We start from the raw sequence: 19,559 nt of genomic DNA on the forward strand, positions 1-19,559 counted from the left end.
TCCAGCAGCATGCGGCTAAATGAGTTGCATCTCAGCTCAAGGACAGAAAATAACCAGGGGAGAACAAAGGTTTCCACAATTAAATTTACAGCATTTAATCATGCAGACTAACATTTCAACACCATTCTTATCACGGTCAAAACCCTCAGACACAACAAACTGAACCAAAAGAACTAGTGGTGTCAAAGGCCAACAGTCACATCACTTGTCTGTCAACAGCCAACAGCTAGCACGCAAAGTCACTTTCTGTCTCCAATGGGAACGCGGCTGGATGGCGTCAGATGAGAACATGCTCAGACAGAACTGGTCCCATTATCATGTGCTGGCGGACGGCACCGAGTGCATCCACATGCAACGCGTACAGGTGGCATCACTTGAGAACCCGGCCTGACAGAATCTGTCACATGCTCATAGTTGATTTTCATGTGGCAGTCGGAAGTTGGCTTCCAGTGTGGATGTCTTTTTTTTTCTTGGACTTTGCCATGTGCCTCTTTTGCCTAAACCTAATCGTTCATGACTTTGTTGCCTAATTCTAACCAACGTTACAGTCCATGTTGGTTTGCAAACATAAGGACCGTGCTGCCGAATCCCACCATGTGCATTTGTTGACATCAGGGACAGCATCCCGAAGTGTAAAAGGCTGATGCAGAAGGATACCTAATTTTCATAATTTCGTCAAATTTTGGTGCATTTTGATTGATTTCTAGAGGAAATATGCTTCTTGCCCACATCAAGCAATTAATTTCCGTACTACAAGTGAATCATTGACATCCAGGAACTTGCATATTGTTACAGGATATTAGATTCAAATGAATTCAGAGCCGCATGCTGGTGACTTGATGTGAGCGCTTTTTCATCAGAGTTACAGCATCAGATCGCCGACATTACATCCAGCCAAGAATCAGGACTGCAGGCTCGAGGCTGCAGAGCTCTGATGACAGATAGAGGAAAATGACCCGCATGATTGTGTGTGTAAGCGTGTGTGTGTGTGTGTGTGTGTAAGCGTGTGTGTGTGTGTGTGATTGACAGGCCAGAGTGAAGCTGGAAGAGGAGTATGGATAGTTAGTTTTCAGCCCTTTGCTTTCATCTCACTGTGACCTCTTCCTTCACCAGCATCGAGGCGAGATGGAAACACCCTCACGTATAACTGGTGTGTGTCCTGTATCTATGTAACCCATCACACACACACACACACACACACACGCACACATGCACACACACACTTTCACTCTCTACCTCAGTTTCCAATGAGCAGCACCAGCTTTTCGCCCTCTTCTCTGTCTCAGTCCATGCATCATCAGAGCAAAGAAAGTGCCGGCTGTTATTACAGGATGGAGCTCCGAGGGGTGTCTTGCACCCCCCCCCCACCCCCTCCCCCCAACTCCTAAAAAAAAGACAGAGAGAGAAAGAGAGAGGAATGTTGCTATGGAAACAGTTCGGACAAATGTAATTGTCTCCCTCCACCTTTGCAGGTCAAGGCAGCGGGCATTTCAGCTCCATAATCTCTCCGTCTCCTCGATATCTACCCACTGGTCTATGAGTGTATAATAGGTTTCCTGGAGTCGTGAGCTGCAAATGCGCTGCATGATATATAGGCTGATTTCATAACCTCTGTGTGTGTCTGTGTGCATACTCGTGCTCACATCTTATTTTGCTCAGAAATGAGATACTGCATCTGTTCAACTCTGGAGAAAAGTAACAGCAATAGTAAGACAAAAAAAAGTCAAGAAAAAAATAGTCAGTGTTTTAAAATTGAACTCTTTATGATTTCCTTCCGTCATTCATCCAACACCAGCACAAACCAAAATGCACTCAAGACCCACTTAAAAGGTAACTTAGTATTTTTTCAAGTTGGACCCTATTTTCCAATGTTTTGTGTAACAAATGGGATCAATAATTTTTGAATTAATGTACTTTGTTCAGTGCTGAGAGAGAACACTGAAGACGCAGCAGAAAAATTTGCAATTATGCACCATTATAATTTCTGTTCACTTAGTCTTTTTTCTTGCACTGACAAGCTCAGATTATTGTTATCAATGCCTGACAATTTATAGAAAAGATTCCTACAGGGGTGGATCTTTTTGTTAAAAAGTATCTTTTTTTTTTAAATCAGAAAGGGCCCCGAAATTGCTAACACCAAACTCTTCAGACCCTATTAAAACAAACAGTAATTTTTTCATCATTAAACAACCTTTATTCAAAGTCGACACAAACAAAAATAAAATTTACAAAATGTGTTTTGGTTCATCTGTCCACCACATTGGTTTTGGTTGAAATAAACCCTTAATTCCTGCAGTTAAATGTGAAAACATGCTGGCTCTATACAATCTTAAATTACTGTTTATTATAATGGAGTTTGGTGGGATTGGCAATATAGCGATTTCTGGGATGTTTCTGATTAAACAAAAAGGATGTCGCTCTAAAACAAGAGGTTGACCTCTCCTAAAAGTATCATCTAAACTAAAAAATATATCACAGTTACCCTTTTACATTTTGTACATTTTGTTGGGACAAACAAAAATGATCCCAGCTGCAGCACCCCAAATCTATAAACAGTCTAGTTTTTGCCAGAGTGCACAATGGCACTCTCCGTTAATGGTTATTTACGAACGCACACCATTTCTCAGATGTCTTTTACCACCCTGAAAAGAACTTAAGTTGACTTTAGTTTGTAATAAATTTATTAATATATATTTTAAAAATGGGAGTTCAGTTTTTAAATCAAGCTTGGGTCCAAAACTGCTGCAGAGTTTACAGCTCGGGTGGGGCTTGGACAGAAATGCAGGTCCATGTTGGGTCTGGCTTACTTTTTTGGGCCTGATTACAGCTCAAGTTCTTAGATGAAACTGCTCACAAAAGGTCTGTGGATTATCTTGAGTGACCAGTACATCATTTCTGGAAAGAGACATTTCTGTCTTCAATTCTATTTATTTGGCACTTTGAGCATCACAGGATGAGTGCCATTTGATTTGGGGGTGAACTGTCCCTTTAACATAGTATTTTTGTGTAAATCTAGGGATACCATTGAACCCAAAATGCCCACCTGAATAACCAAATGCCTGTTTTATCCCAACACTGTGACTTGTAGGTCAATCCTTCAGGTAACATCTGCAGAAATGTGGACTTGCAGAAAGTGTGAGTAAAGGGCCCAAAATGCACAAAACAATTTGACATTTGTACAGCCGTAAGCCATCACAAAGTTCATGAGTATGGTTTGGGATTGGGCCTCCGTCACTAACTTGTCTGACTTCACAGGGGTCAGGGGTCAATACCTCAAATGTAACAGCCAATTGAATGACATAATTTCAGCATCTTCCCCATTAAGAGAATGGAACATAACCTGTCTTATGTACACATGATGCGTCGTCATAACAAAACACGCAGACTTACAAGTAACATTTTCTTCTTAAAAACATCGCAGCTATCGACATGTTGACTGATTACAAGATGCGCCAATCAGTTCATGTGAAAGCCTCACTGAAATAGAAATGCTGTAAGCAGTAATTCTGTGTGTAAATGTTACTTCATGCATGGAAACACAGATAAGACAAATCCATTATGAAGTTATAAAAAAATAAATAAATAAAAAAAGAGATGCGAGATAATGGGTTTCATTTATGAGGATGTTCTTTTTGCTTGTTGACTCACACTCTGCTCTGATCATTTCAGAGAAAACAACAATGAAAATAATAACTAGATAAATCACATCTGTCTGCTGGGAAGTTTAGTTTTTTTTAAACATGACACAAAAGACCAGAGGAAAACAAAATGTAAATTTCTAATATCAATGTTTCATCAATGCTGGATGCATAAGGAGAATCTATTATAAATTAAATGTGTTTTGGATCACAGCCTCTTTGGATGCAAAAGACAAAAGCAGAGCTGTGAAGATGAAACAGACAGACAATGCAAAGAAACATTTTTTAAACATTCTTTATTTCTTCCCTGATAACTTTGATGCCAGTGGCATCTCAGAGAATGATGACAATTGGTTTAATTCTGTACAACCCAGCAAAACCAACAAAGTGTTTCTGCATTTCAATGTGATAATTAAAGTGAAGGCAGTGTGTGAAAAAAAAAGAGTCCTGTGAACTCCCGCTTCAGAGCTCTGAGAGAAACTGACTGATGAAAACAAAATCCCTTTGATTAACTCCATTTCTGAACTCCTCACTTCGGGTGCGCTCACCTTAAGAGTCGCGTGTTAAGGGACTTTAACAGTAAACAGAATAATTAACTCAGTGTAAAAATGGCACCGCTCGAATGTGCCGTACGGATTAGCAGATGGCACAAACAAAATACTGAAACAATGAGGCAACCACAACAGTGATCAAAAGTATTCACCACAAACTTAATTTTAAACTGTCAAAGTCTTGAAAGATGTTACAAGAGAGTTGTTTGTCTTTGAGGTGATGTAAATGGAAAATATAGCAGATCTGCACAGAGCGGTTAGCGATGTGGTTATCAGTATGCAAGGCTGCTTTATCAAATATCAGACAGCGGCCACTTACGTGCTCGACTGATGAATAGTCTATTAAAAGTCAGAAATTTGTGAAAAATGCGCCGTCTTCAAATAGCTTATTTTGTCCGACAAACAGTCCAAAAAAAGATATTAACTTTTTTTATGATATTATACAGAAAAGCAGCAAATACTTTGTGAAGCCGTAACCTGCATAAATTTGGCCTTTAATCAATGAGATATTGTGTAAATCTGAAGTCTGCAGTGGCAAACTATTGTTAGCTGAATGTGCTAAACTGCAGTGTGAAGTAGCTAAAGTTAATGTGTGTGTGTTAATCTGAAATCAGCAGAGGCTTGCTAAAATTAGCCAGATTAGACGTGTTAAACTCAAATCCACAACGGACTGTTAGCTGAAGGTGTTAAACTTAAGGTGTTAACCTTGGCTGAGATGCTACCGGAGATGAGTTAGAGGAAGGCGATGAGGTATGGCGATTATACCGACAAAATGTTGACAGAATGAAAACTTTAAGGTTGAAACAGCAGAGAGACACGTTAAACAAGCTCAGACTTCTTTGCAGCTGCATTATAAACTAAAAGAGTCCATCAATAGGCACTGAACGCCGCTTTATCTCCATTTATGATATAACACCGGTTTCTTTTCACGACCTGCCTCCTCTCGCCAATTTAGAAGTGTCGCCCTCAGCGTTGCACGTTTTAGCACATCTGTAACTGTAGTTTTGTAGGGAAGTATAACTGTTTGCCACATCAAAGCAATAACAGGTGCACAATGAGAAGCGTCAACACAACAGCGGTGATACGGAGGAGATCCCACAATTCCTTGATTGAAGCTCGGAAGACAAACAGGCATTTAAATATCTTTAGAGCTATCTAAGAGACAAAACGAATATGCAACATTTACATCTTTACTGGCAGATGAAACATACAAAACCAAAATACAACTGACTGAAGATTAACAGAAAGACGTTTTTTTTCCTTTTACGTTTGATTACCACTGCTCAACATGACCAAACAAGTTCAAATCTGTATTATAGTATTAGGCTTTTATGTTAAATCCTGTAAAGTTGATATTAACTTTACTGCATTGAGGTGATTTAACCTCATATATTTTTAAAAGAGTTCATCAAAACCTCCAAATGCAGTTGAAATTATTTCAAGTGAATCTGGAGTCTTATGGCGAAGTAAAGCTAAATTTATTAAGTCTATTAAACAAAAGTTTAAGCATGTCACACACTTTTTTGTAAATTTAATCTTTCTGCTTGTTTTTTTAACATTGTCTTGACAGATGAAATCTGAGAAAGTCTGATTCAACTGTGTGTCTGTAACAAATAGTTAAAAATATATATATATTTAAAAGAGGTTTTTTAGATTTTTTTTTTATTTTATTGCTTAAGAATCATGTTTTCTACAATTTCACCCACTTTTCTCTTATTTCAATACTGCAGGTCTGCCGAAGTGGTATGATCAAAGTAAAAACTGGCAGATGCCTTTTTACACAACACAAACCCAAACAAACTATATCCTGAACACTACCATTAGCTGAACAGCTCCGACAGATCTATTACAGGGGTAATAAAAGTGGCGCAGTGGGTAAACTGCTCATAAATGCTGTTTTGAAGACTGTTTTTTCCCCTGGGTGAGCAAACCAATGTAAATACTTTGAATTAAATAATAGAAAGGTGCTTAAGAGAAGAATTTTGAGCTTTATACTTTTGATTTTATTCCAACTCAAGCAGCACCTGAGCAAAGATATGTGTAGATTGCTGTTCGGCAGGACAAAATAGTCCTCTTTGGCCCAAGAGTTCAGTAGTGTGAAGAGACTCTTAAAGGTGGATATTGATTATAAAAGAAGACTTTAAAATCATCCTGTCTAAACCCACCAGTCAGAGACGCAATTTTCTGAATCTATTTATCCCGTTCCATCAGCGGATGATATTTTATGACATTTCAATGGTAATGAGTCCTCCCAAAGCAGCAGCAGCAGCCGCACTGTCAGCCCGCACTCAGACGTCTTATAAAAACAGTCCCGCCGCACACATTCCCCCAAAAAATCCAGCAGCTGCTCGTGCTGAAGTGCCTTGAAATATTTGATTATCATCCCTCAAGCACCTCTCATCAGCAGCTACAATGAAAGTCTGCTGACACATTTCCCGGCATTTAATTGTCTTGAAACATCGCACGCCCACTCCTAGACAGCTGCTGCCACCCAGGGAAGCTGCACTGAGACATTTCATCGAGTTTTATTATCACACAGGTGGGAACCGCAAGCCCAGCGCTGTTTACTTCAAGGAAGAAGAGTGTTGAAACTCTCTTGGCCACTCGAACCCCATAATGTTCACTGAAGGTCCTATTCTGCCTCGGCCTACTCGATAAAATAGTGAAGCCGGCTGCACCGAGACATCTGACAGAGTTTAATCGCCCTGTATGGACTCCTGCTGTGGCAGCCTGATCTGAAACATTTCATTAATCTTCCTGAATGTTGCCTGCCCCTTGGTCAGCAACAGCCACAGTGGGAGTGTACTCAGAAACATTTCATCATGTTTTCCCGCCCTGACCGCACCTCTCCAGGCAGTCAAAGCCATAATGAAATCCAACCTGAGACATTTCATTACAGTTTTGCCTCCTTCTGCAGAGGGCCGACACGGAGCAGGCATGTTTGTGAAGCAGCTGTGTGACTGTTGGGTCACGAATCTTCAAACTCGGATAGGTCGGGATTTAAAAATCGAAGGAGGCTCTTGTCCTGCTCTCGCACAGCTGCTGTTGAGGTGAAAGAAAAGCACTGCGCGCCTGAGTGGAGGAGCCACGGGGAGTAGCATTGACAAGTGTGGCTGCAGGAAATAACATCTGAGGGGAAAAATGTGCTAACTTCAAAGTCTAAACTGGAGCCTTTCATCGCCACAAACTTGGGTTCGCTCGTATCAACGACATCCGCAGTGGAAGTCGGCGTTGGGGTCCTTCAGGAGCTTCTTGCGGTCGACGTGCAGACAGTCTATGTGGTACCAGGCGTCGCACACGTCACACTGGATCCACTGCACCGTGTCCTGCTGCGGCAGCCGACACCGTGGCGCCGCGCATGGCTCCACGGCCCCGCCCATCACCTCCTCTTCTTCCTCCTCATCGTCGTCGTCATCGTCCTCGGAGGAGGAAGAGGAGGAGCCAGAGGATGAGGAGGCAGAAGAGGTGGAGGAGGAAGATGAGGAGGATGGAGACGGCAGGGAGGGCCGGGGAGGGAGAGGGTGTTTTCTGGGGCGGCCTCGTCGCTTACTGCGAGGAGAAAAGAAAAGCAGGACAGAAGGAAAGAAGAGAGGGAGGACCAGGTGGTGAGATCAGAGAAAAAAGGAAGAGACAGGCTGTTGTCTAAAGATCGTTTACGTGTTTCCCGCACATTAGGAGCACTAATGGAATATGCTGTATATTAGGGCTGTCCCAAAAATCATTTTTTGGGCTCTGGATATTAGCTATTGATCAACTGCGAATATGGAGGGGGGGTGACAGACACTCTGTCAGCGAGGGAGAAACTGTGCGCTTCACACATGAGGGAGGATGGAGGTGAAGGAGAGAGATGGGATCCCGACTCACGACAGTTTCCACGCGTCAGGTAAGAGGTGTTGCGTGAGAGACTGATGTGCCTCCAACTGCTTGTCTGCAGTTATGACACTTTATAGTTTGTAAAGTTGAAAAACCTCAGACGGACTCAGGCAATTAAATCCTTAATAACATTTGGGTAAAACACTCATTCCTGTGAGACAGACGCAGCAGCAGTGTCAAACACTGACATGACAATCAAAAAAAAGAGAAGAATATCTGAATGCATAAATAGAAAACCTTATTCCTACCCAATTTGTGAATATGTAACTAGCCAAATATTTGCAGCCAGCCCTACAGTATTTACCTTTCAGTTATGTACTGCACCACACGTTGGGAGCACAGAGTGTAAACAGGAATATTAGTGGAATATTCATTTTCATTAGCCATGTAAACAGCTTAGTAGAAATATTGTCTTTTTGAGGGTAAAAACAGGAATATTTTGTGCATTTAAAAGTAGTCACTGTGTCCTGGTTGAAATCTATTATATCAGCCATTAGTTCACAATAAACCTGATGAATCAGAGATTTCCCGCCACTGGCATCAGTGAGTTAATGTGCAAGAAAATGATGCTGGCTTTTCCATAAAACTAAGGTGAGACAATATTACATAAATGAACTGCAGTGGTATCAATTCATCAGATCGTTTGCGTCTCTCTTCTGTGCCTATTGGACACTTCTTTCTTTATTAGCATGAAATTTTAAAGCCTCATTGTTGTAGGATTTAAAAATGACTTTGATGACCTGCAGCGGTGGCACGACACAAAAAAGTGGTGCAATATTTCTGCAGACAGACAGAGGCGTTGGCTGCAGAGACTAACTTGATCCCTGAACATCTTACCTCGTCTGATGGTGAAATCTGTTGAACTGCATCCTGCCTCTCTCCTCTGTGCGGATCCTCACTGACGGCGAGGCAAGGCTGTAGTTCTCCCCCCCGACCACCAGAGGGGAGAAAACCGGCGAGCTGTTCGCCCTCCGCCTGCCTCTCTGCGCTATTGGAGAACAGTGGGCGGGTTTCTGTTGGCGGAAAGCTGCGATGTTGCCATGCATCACCGTCTGGACCCGGTGCATCGTCTGCACTTCCTGTTTGTGGACTGCCGGGTTGGTGAATGACGCCTGGAGGAGGTGGTGGTTGAGTCTGCTGTTCGTCATGGCGCCGTGGAAGCTGCCGATGGTCCGGATGCCGACGGGGAAGGGCTTGGCCTCGAGCGGCCGCCGGACGTCGTTGTGGGTTTTGGGCTGCAGCGGCAGAGGAGCAGGAGAGCTGAAACTCTCCGACTCAGACTTGTAGAGCCGTCGCCTCTTCTTCCCCCTCGATCTCTGTCCGTCCTCCACAACTCCTGCTGGAGCTGAACCACAAAAATGAGAAAAATTTTGATTGGAGCTGAGATCACTGATTTTTCTAGCGCATGTTTCTCACTTTGATTCTACTCAGTTTATTCTCATTTTCACCCATTTGCTCTTTTTTTCTGGTTAAACCTTGTTCAGATTTTGTTTTAACAAAAACTGAAATTTAAAAAACTTATCTTCTATGTGCGCTCTCTCTAACTGGCCTGGCCCATTTATTTACCTCCTCGACTTCTGGGCTCGTCTGAGCTGTCGTCCTCGAGGAGCACCGTGTGAGCCGACTTCCTCCTGCTCCTGGAGGTTGGCTGGATGGACTTTGCAGAAGGCACTGAGACTGCGGAGGAGAAAGATGGAGGCGTGGATGGCGGAAGAAGAGCGGATAAGCCCACGGCCAGAGGAGGCGAAGAGGAGGAGCCGGGGTCCGATGCGGTCCCCTCATGGCTGTGGCTCCTCTTAAAGGTCCAGGCGCTGCCCTTCATTTTGCTCAGACTGCCGATGGAGTTGAGGATGACGGTGGCGCGGTTGATGGACAGCTTGGACAGGTCCAGGTTGGCGGCCTCCTTGCGGTCCAGGTTAGTTCTGATGCGGTTCTGTAAGTCGGAGGAGAAGGTGCCGGCCTAGGAGACAAGATATTTAAATTAGAGGCGAATCCAGCAAAAGCTAAATGCAAATATCCATCAGTGCTGCTATCGTTTGTTTGGTAAATTTATTTTCAACAAAGCCATAGCAAATTTTAAGGATGGAAACATCTGCCTCACTGATATATTTCACTTTTTATCATTAAATTTCTAAACATCAACAAGCAAGTTTCTAATTAAAGGACTAAATAAGAGAGCACCTGATTCCATCTGGAAAACAGAACATGAAGTTGACTTTTTCCTTCTGGATTAATTTTGTCCACGACCTACTGAATGTTCATTTTGCCACCTAGTGGACGTCTTAACAATAACACATCATAACATAACATAATAATAACACAGTTTTTCTTTTCCTTTGTTGTCAAGAGGCAAACTAATTTCTTACATCATGAGGTAAGTATGTTTTAAACTGAAAGGGTCAAAATACATCGGTTTACACTGATTTACGTGAAAACAATCTGTGCTAAATTTTGGTACCTGAGTGTGCATCTGGGAATGCCGAGTTTCTGCTGTGACGAAGTGGGCAGCGGCGCCACGTGAGAACCTTTCCTGTCTGTAGACCGCAGTCTTATCAGCGTTTTTCAATTTTAATCTACACAGTTGTCTGTGCGGCTTCGTGCAGGATCACATCTCAGCTGTGTCTCAACCGCAACCTGAAGCATTTATTTACACTTCAAGTCAATGTTTTTTGGACAATACACATGTAAATGTAAGTTTAATGCCTGTACAAAAGGACCTAAATAAATGAATTTATCTACATTTGGAAACAAGGCTCAGTCTCTTAACAGCAGCACAATCTGCTCTGGTTTGTGATTTCAGACTCTCCGTCCCCCAAAAGAATGTTTGGAGTTTTATTAATATTTTTTTAAAATTACAGGCCGACTGAAGTATAAACAGAAGGTACCACTGAATACCGGTATCAATTCCAGGTACTAGTACTGTTATCTCTTCATACGTGAACTGACTGTGTTCAATCAGAAAAATACAGTATATCACTAAAGTTTCTTTTTTTCCCTGTGAGACGTGAAATCAAGAATCAATCAATGAAGAATTGTAAAAGTCTAAACATAATTTAATTGCGTGCCATCTACTTGCGGAGAATGTCTGCAAGTATGCATGACGGAAAACACGACTGCTATTTTTAATGTGCATCTAAACTCATTACAGCTCTTCATGCAGCCTCTACATTCAGTCATGATCTTAGGTGAACATCGCTGTGGACATATTTGAAAAACATATACTGATGAATCAAATCAACAACAAGCTTTCAGACGGCAAACAGAAAAAGTCCAGACTCGTTGTTAAACCTCAGACTTCGTGAGATACACAGAACAACAATCGTTCTGTGAAAAGTGCCGTCTGTGACTGAATCTGGCCTGTGCGGAGCATCATTATAAATCTGTAACTGTGAACTGAAGCTGTACACAATCTGACCATCTCTGCAGACTCCGTCCTTAAATAAAAACAAAATTACCTTTGGAATCGTGATGGCATCGAAGTCAAGCGGGCGAACTTTGACCTTCTGGAAGAGGAAATAGAACTCGGGGCTCCCTGGAGCCGACTGGCCACCGAAGGTCAGCGTGTCGCCATCTGAGAGCTCCCACTGGACGCCCGGCTGGAGGCGGACCTCGTTGACCCAGGTGCCTAGCAACAAGAGAGCAAGAGGTGAGAATTTATCTTTAAAATTAAAATATACAGCTGGCACTGAATCTCGCTCCGTAGAGACTCTCGTCAGCCACACTGATGCGTACGTGGTTCGAGATCACATGATCAGCCCAAACGAACACAAACAAGCAACCGTCGAGGGCGACGTTACCCAGGCCACATAATCACAACATTTTTAATGTATAAGCATCTGACAACAAGAAAGAATAAATCAAGAGCCTCAAAATAAAGTCATCTGCTGAGTATCAGTGTGTTTACAGCTTCCAGGGCTGCAGGGAAATGTAAAACAGTCTGTGAAATGGACCTAGAATTGGGGAGCTGGAAGGCTACAAGGCAATCAAATGGCCACGACAGGCCGGCACAGAATGAGAAATGCGCAGTGAATACTAAGATGTAATTTTAATAGCAGAAATGAAAAATGCGTGAAACAGACTGTGAAATTACTTGAAAAATTAGGGAGTAAGAGCGCAGTTTAGATTCGGAGCCCGTCAGACACAGTCCAGCGGCCTTAAGTGAAGAGCAAACTTTCACTCTCAGTCTGTCCTCAGCTTGTGCCGCCTCCTGTGCTCGTCAGGTTTCTAAAGACTAAATGCAAACTGAAGATGTGATTTCTCTGACGTCCGCGCGCGTGCGATGCAAAGCTGCCTCGTGATTGACATCTGTATACAGACATTACATCCGCTGTGAGTGCTCCTTAATCTTAAATGGAACATTTTGCACCTTATTACTGCTTTTGTTCATTTGCTCCTCGACATTCACAGTGTATCAGATCCACTTTGTGCTCGATTGTCGACGACCACTTGAGACTGAATGAACGAGATTTTGACGACTTTCCTCAGGGCCACGTTTCAAGCTTACTATATATTACATATAATTATGTCATCATCCGTGGCTAAATAAAAAATATCTCAAAATTCATGAATCTGTATCATCAGCCTTTTTGCAGATTTCACCGTCCATCATGTTATCTTTTTATTTAATTCAAGTGGGGCTGCACTTTACAATTCGTCCCACATTTGATTAATGTGCTGATTAATTTCTTAATTAAATTTTTTAACTAATTTGGTTCCGAAAGATTAAAAAAAAAATAGTGGAAAATGTCAACCACAACTTCAGAAGCCCCTGTTTGTTTTATACAACCAACATTTTAAAATCAAGAAATTTAAAGAGAAACTTTGGTGTTTTTCAACTATGCCTTATTGTCCCATGTTTTGCGTCTCAGTGAATTATGGGAACAACAGTTTCTGAACTGGTCAGGTGTTGAGCAAGAGCACTCGAATGAAACCACTCAGGGCATTTGTGCATCATTAATTTACGTCCAATAATGCCTGATTTTGCCACCGACAGGCTTATTATTATAACTGTCTGTCAGTTAGGACAGCACAATTAATCAGAAATTGCAATTTGGGCAAGTACGATAATCAAATAACAGGAGCTGCATTTATTTGATAATGATAAAATGTTTCAGCCAAAAAAATCATATTCTAAGGGGGAAATCTTGTTTGGTATAGACTGCAGCAAAAAAAATCTGATTTTTTTTTTTTAAAAAAGTGAAAATAAAATCCAAAAATCACCATTCCTAATAAAAGTGAAAATCATTTTGCTATTGTTAAATCGGTCAAAATAACATCTGATTTTTCTAATATTAGGCTGCCCTACTGACAACATTACGACAAGAATCCCTACAGAAACAGACCTTTTTGTTAAAGAATTAGATCTATTTCGATTTATTTCAAGCAAACCAGCATTGGTGATTGGTTGAACAGTTTGAAAAACGGCCCAAGATGGGTTTTTTTCTGTTTTATTTTGTACCTGTCGAGTGCAGATAAAGTGTGCATTACGATGATTAACCCTTACGGTTTATTTTCTGGTTAAACAAAAAGGATCTTACTCTTTAACAAAAAGGTCTTCCTCTGTACGGATCCTTTCCATGATACTGTCAGACACTTTTAATAACAATAACTGTCAGCAGCCCTTTTTTAATTGTCTCAGGCACTTAGACACAAAAACCAAAGTTACTTTTGAATTTACAAACACAGAACAAAGAAAAGAAGCAAATCCTCAATTAAGTCACTGAAACTAAGAAGTATTTGGCATTTTTGCCCCCAAAAAGACTTTTTCCATAAGTGTATGGGCTATAAAAACAACGTATCAACTAATAGTTTCAGCTCGACGTTTAAGCATAAAGATTCATTGATGTATCTACTGTTAAATCTGTCCAGCTGGCTTTTGAAAAGATTTACCCCTCAGTCTGTTACTGTTATGGTTAAGACTTTATCTGATACCTTTTTGCCAGGACTGATTTTAACATTCTTCTTTTTTCACATTTTAATCACAAATGTGGTTATTTATGGTGTGAATAATTTGCCATGGCCAACAGTCATCTGACCTCAATCCAACTGAACAGCTGCGGGAAATGTTGGACAGATGTGCGCTCTCCAACACCTTCATCAAAACACCGAATGAGGGGATGTATTTTGGCAGAGCGCCGTGTTTGTGCCATAGAGCACTGAAGCTGCTCTGGAAGCTGCTGTGGCCAAAAATAAATTTCATTTTTTTCATCCACAAAGAATGTAAACCGGGGTAAAAGATCACGCTCTTCAGGGTGCAACACTTATGCTGTTTTTCTTTCACTTAGAACAGAAATGTTCTTGTTTGAAGTCATTTTTTCCCTGAAGAAATTAGACAAAGACAGATTATCGGTCTGGTCCGATAGCCGGCCGATATTTGGCATTTTGCCTTTTATTTGTATCAGCGTCTCATTTTAATGATCGCTGATAAAAATTAATTAATGAAAAAGGGTGCGAATTACATTCAACCAACACCCTGAAAGGCAGACTGCAATATGTGCAAACAAAGTGTCAACACGGGAGGAACTTTTACTTCGTAAAACCTCAGAGAGCTAATTTTATTTGTTCATTTTTTAATTAAAATTTTCACTGAACAGATAAAAAGTTATACTTACTATACATGATGTTGAAAGTTTTGGTTTTGATTAAACATTTGCTAAAGGCATTTAAACAAAGTTTTGTGTTGGAGTTTGTTATCTTCCAAATTCTAAATTTCAACAGAAATATTTTCATTTTTATTGTAATGTTTGTTTATTGTATTGTAAATACTTTTGGAAGTTTTCGGTCTCATTAAGTACTTATAATGTGTGTTGGAATCTGCCCTTAAAAAACAATATCAGTAAAACCGTATTTCTTATATTTTTTAATTATCTTCACAAGTTTTTTGCTTAAAAAAAAGTCCCAAGAAAAGTTTACATCAGATTCATGGTTTGTTCTTAAACCCCTGAAGTGTTCACAGCTGCGTTTTTGTGATGACAAATCCCCAGATCCTCGAAAGCTGAAATTACATAGCAGCTGATTCTAATTAGCACAGATAAATGTTATTATTACTATTCCTATAAACAGAACTGAACTAAAACTGTATCTTAATTTAAGTCATATATTGTCATACAACTTTAGAATCAAAGAAAACATGATAACTAATTACTCTGGACAAACTTATCACCAAAATGTGCCAAATTGTGCATTTTCTTACATAAGAACAAATCCTAAATAAGAAAACATCGGTGAATACCAGAATCTTTGTGAAAACTGCACAAGCTGGTTTTAAGAGGAAACCTCTTCTAAAGTGTAGATGGTAAATGAGGGGCAAATGTTTTTAATTCTTCATTATCATTTTCAAGATTAGGAAAAAGTGATTTGCTAGATTTACCAGCCTAATGTGGCATTTTACTCACCCGGGCAACCCTTATCGCTCTTTAATCACTTCATCACTATCAGACTCCAGTTTTGTTAATTTTTGTGTAATAAATCAAACTGGCAGGATTACATGCACCTCAATAGGCTGCTGTTTTTAACCATTTAGAGAAAATTAAAGTCCTGGCCGGTAAAAAAATTGAAGTCAAAGTTTGTAAGATGCATTTAGCTTCTCGTGTTTCTGTGTGCATCGGAGGCCTTACCTGGTTTGCATGTCTACAGCTGTGTTTGTGCTGGTTTTTGGGCTCAGCTGGTGTCAGTCTGCAGGTGTTAGTCATTCAGCAATATTTATAATATTTAGTATCTGTATTCCTGTCAATCCTAATGTGTGTGGGCCCAGTTTTGCTTTAAATCTGCTGTGTGTGTGTGTGTTTATTGTGTCTTTCTAAATACAAATATTAGCACTTTTTTCCATTAACTCTTCAGGGCTCCCACAAATTACCAAACTTGTCAAGGAACCATAATAATTGCACCGCGTTATCCAAACATATCAGATTTGAATTCTATTCAAACATAATTTCAGCTAGCTGGCTTACAGGGGAGAAAAAGACGAAATGTACGTGACGGTAAACAAAACGCCGTCACACATCGACCCATATTAGAGCTCTGTTACGCAACCGGCCCCAGAAAATGAGTTTGCCTTTATGTAACTCTGCGCGGACGGTTATCCAAAAAGATTATTGTAATGATTTAATTATACACAACTAAATTTCAGAACTTTTCCTCAACTTTTAACGAACGCAACTAATTTCATGACATTTCCAGGACTATTGCATGGATTTTCCAGGTTTTTCATGACTGTGAAAACCCTGACAATCAGTAAAGGAAGTGAGTGGTGTTTGTGAGAATGTGTTTTCCTGTAGATGTATGATATTTCTTGTAAGTGGGTGTGTACTTTAATCTCTTCCACAATGACTGTAGCAGTGTGTGTGAGTGTGTGTGTGTGTGTGTGTGTGTGTGTGAGTGTGTGTGACCGTGTGTGTGACTCAGTCATTCTCTCACCATGACTGCTCCTGTCCTTGATGTGGACCCTCCAGCCCTCCTCCTGCGGCGTCACATCACCTTCGCCCGCCTCCTTCTCTGCGTGCAGCTCAGCGTGGATTCTTGACACCGACGCAGAGTCCAGCGTGACGTCGCACAGCTCTGCCGCCCGCCCCAGCCTGAACACAGAGTGGCTCAGCGCAGGCCTGAACGTGTACAGGTCCCGCGCAGAGTCGGCGGCCGATGAACCGATCCGAAGCAGCTGGAAGCACGGCTGCACCCCGGACAGCATGACTGAAGCGTCTGATTGTCTGCCACCACTAAGCCCTCACCTGCCCCCACCCGGAGGCCGCACCTGATCTGTGACCGGCCCTGAGTTACAGGACGCTGCGATCCATTGTGGACTCTTCGCTATAAGTCAAATTGAAGGCATTTAACCAAAGATTGCCAACAAACATAAAGCTGCAGGAAAAAATATTCTAAACAGACGTCTAAAATCACAGAGTGTGAAGGTTACAAGCAGGTGCAGCAACAGGTGTTTGCATTAGTATGGAGAGCTGATGACTTGTTGTGCCCTGCTGTGAATACATGAATAAATAATGAGGATATGAAGTACTGTATAAGCTGCTGAAGGGTGGAAATGAGCTTCTGCACTCTGCTATGAGCTGAAATTCAAACAGACTAAATCCCCCCCGTAGAGTGGAGGCTAAAAGAAGACGGATTTGAGAATACAGAGCTTCAATAATGCGGACGGCCTGTGTGTTACTGAGCTGCTAAATCGAAAGGTGCGGTAAACATTAAAAATGTGAAAAGGTAAACCTGCCAAAAAGCTTGACAGGCGTGACTTTTAGCGGGAGCTCTGACGTTTAATATTTGCAGGTTTGAACAGCTGTCACCTGAGCCTGTATGAGTGTGTGTGTGTGTGTGTGTGTGTGTGTGTGTGAGAGATTAAAATCCCAGGCTCCTGACATCAGCCGTCTCACAGGTGGGAAGCCTGACAGGGTGTCTGATCTGCAAGAAAACAAAAAGTAAACATCTTTGAAATAAAAACAATGTAATTGCTCTCTGCTCTCTGAAAAGAGCTTTATAAATATAATTCACTTGACACTTCAGAAGCCATAAAGGCACAAAAACACGTTTCATTACAGGTTTGAGTTATAAAACTAAACTAATGTCAGGCAGCAGCACATGCTAACTTTACAAAAACATCCAGAAAATGTCACTTGATGATGATGATAGCGAGCTGCAGTGTGCACCGCATGCCTGCATCAGCTGCATGAAGGCAAATGAGCACACAAAGCAAGAAACAATAACCAACTGAAAGTAACAGCTCGCCACGTAAAACCACGTTTTTGCAACTATAACTGCAAACAGCACTGTGTTAAATACATATTTACATGAAAATGCATTGATTGGCGTTAAAATCAGATCAATAATGTTATATTGTCGCCATGGTGTTGCGCTATCAGTCAGACGGGATTAAGCTAGCTGACGTTAGTTCCTTGTAGGACGGACTGAAAGTCACAGCTGCCACTTACAACAATGACACGCCGGCTTTGAGTGAATTATTCCTCCACGCGCCGCCGCCAAAACCACGCGAGCTGCTCACACAGCGGACCCGGCTCCCGAAATCTTCACAAACTCTGGTGCTTTTGCAGTATTTTATCGCCGTTGTTCGCCGGGCGTCGGTGCAGCTTTTCGCCGTCTTTCCTCCCAGGAGGAAGTCCTTTGAAATTTGGCGCGCCAGTCCCGAGGCTTCCTTGCGCGAGAACCTGCGTCACGTCCTGCTCCGCCCCGATTGGCTGATTGCCAGGGCGCCTTCTGCGCGAGCAGGAGTGGAGCAGGACCAGGACGGGCCTGAGAGAGGGGAAAGTGGGTCACGAGGTTTTCACCAGGATTAGATAATCTAAATTTAGTGAAGGAGTCCGTTGATTAGCTGAATAAAGTTTATGTGACAGTCTGGTTCAGTGAAGGCAGTGTCACAATAACAGATTAAAGGTTTTCAGACATGTAAAAATACTATTATAGCCATATTGTTTGATAAAGATTTCAAACATTTTTTTAAGGAATACTTCATCCACAAAATCTAATCTGATTCTCGTTCTGTTATTGCCTTTGGCGTATCTTGCTTTGCGTTATTTGTTAAAGCACTTTGTAAACTCTGTTTTTAAAAGGTAAAGGTATAAATAATGTTTATTATTACTATCAAAAGATTTTGAAAGTCAATGCGACTATTCCTGGTTAAAATAAAATAATTATTACTATTAATTATTATATGATTACTATTATATTAATTATTATTATTATTAGCAGTAGTAGTAGTACTAGTAGTAGTGGTGGTGGTGGTAGTAGAAGTAGATTAGTAAAATTGTTTTTAAATTTTGACTGTTTTCTTTTGTAGTTTGTGCTGCTGTCTTGGCCATGACTCCCTTGAAAAAAAGATTTTGAATTTCAATGGGACTAATTCTGATTAAATAAAGGTTAAATTAAATGAATAAATCATTTATTATTCTTATTATTATTTTTATGATTATTAGGCTATTATTGTTGTTGTTGTTAAAACGGGCCTTTGTATATCAGTTACTCACCCCATTTTACCTTAAATTTATTTATTTTTTTAAAAATGTGAAAAAAAGCAGTGAACAAAGAATCCAGAAATATTCTTCATGTTGCCTAATCTAGTAAACCCTTTAGTAAAATCCAAGTCTTATTTTTCCAGTTGTATGCTCTACACTCCCAAAACACATGCATAGTAGTACGTATGGGAAAGCATGTGCAAAAGCTTGTGCTTTGCAGTGAGCTGCATACTTGTAAGCAGAAATACCTCAGTAAAACATTTTTAGCAAAAATGCACATGCTACTGAGCATACCGGATAAACAAGACTCAGATTATGTTGTACAAGTTGTGTAAGGGTTTATAAACAGAAGTTTTTACAGGCTAAAGTTAAGAAAGTTCTCTGTGTCTGGATTCTTCATTCACTGTGGAGACATTTGAGAAAAACACATTTTTCTTCACAAATTTAAGGTAACATGGGCTAAGCAACTGATATACAAATGTTCATTTTTTCTTTAAAATAACTTATTGGAAACCACAGAAGCCATG

The 19,559-nt window shown here is 40.9% G+C and overlaps 1 protein-coding gene across 1 annotated transcript; it reads right to left on the bottom strand.

Moving 5' to 3' along the window:
- Nucleotides 1-5,898: 5,898 nt before the first annotated feature.
- On the bottom strand, nt 5,899-19,049 carry tcf19l (transcription factor 19 (SC1), like). Its single transcript, XM_042507011.1, has 7 exons — nt 19,045-19,049; nt 18,099-18,313; nt 16,478-16,783; nt 11,518-11,687; nt 9,629-10,022; nt 8,900-9,407; nt 5,899-7,738 (listed from the first exon to the last, which is right to left on the bottom strand). Exons 1-7 carry the CDS (start codon nt 19,047-19,049, stop codon nt 7,393-7,395), a joined length of 1,944 nt encoding a protein of 647 aa, XP_042362945.1. The 3' UTR covers nt 5,899-7,392.
- Nucleotides 19,050-19,559: the final 510 nt, after the last annotated feature.

Source organism: Plectropomus leopardus, chromosome 18, assembly GCF_008729295.1.
Source record: "Plectropomus leopardus isolate mb chromosome 18, YSFRI_Pleo_2.0, whole genome shotgun sequence".
Lineage (NCBI taxonomy): Eukaryota > Metazoa > Chordata > Actinopteri > Perciformes > Serranidae > Plectropomus > Plectropomus leopardus.

Coding starts and splice junctions, on each gene's coding strand:
- tcf19l (XM_042507011.1), bottom strand. Junction 10,023..11,517: donor ATGCCATCACGATTCCAAAG/GTAATTTTGTTT, acceptor CTTGTCTCCTAG/GCCGGCACCTTCTCCTCCGA. Junction 7,739..8,899: donor AGATTTCACCATCAGACGAG/GTAAGATGTTCA, acceptor TTCTCCTCGCAG/TAAGCGACGAGGCCGCCCCA.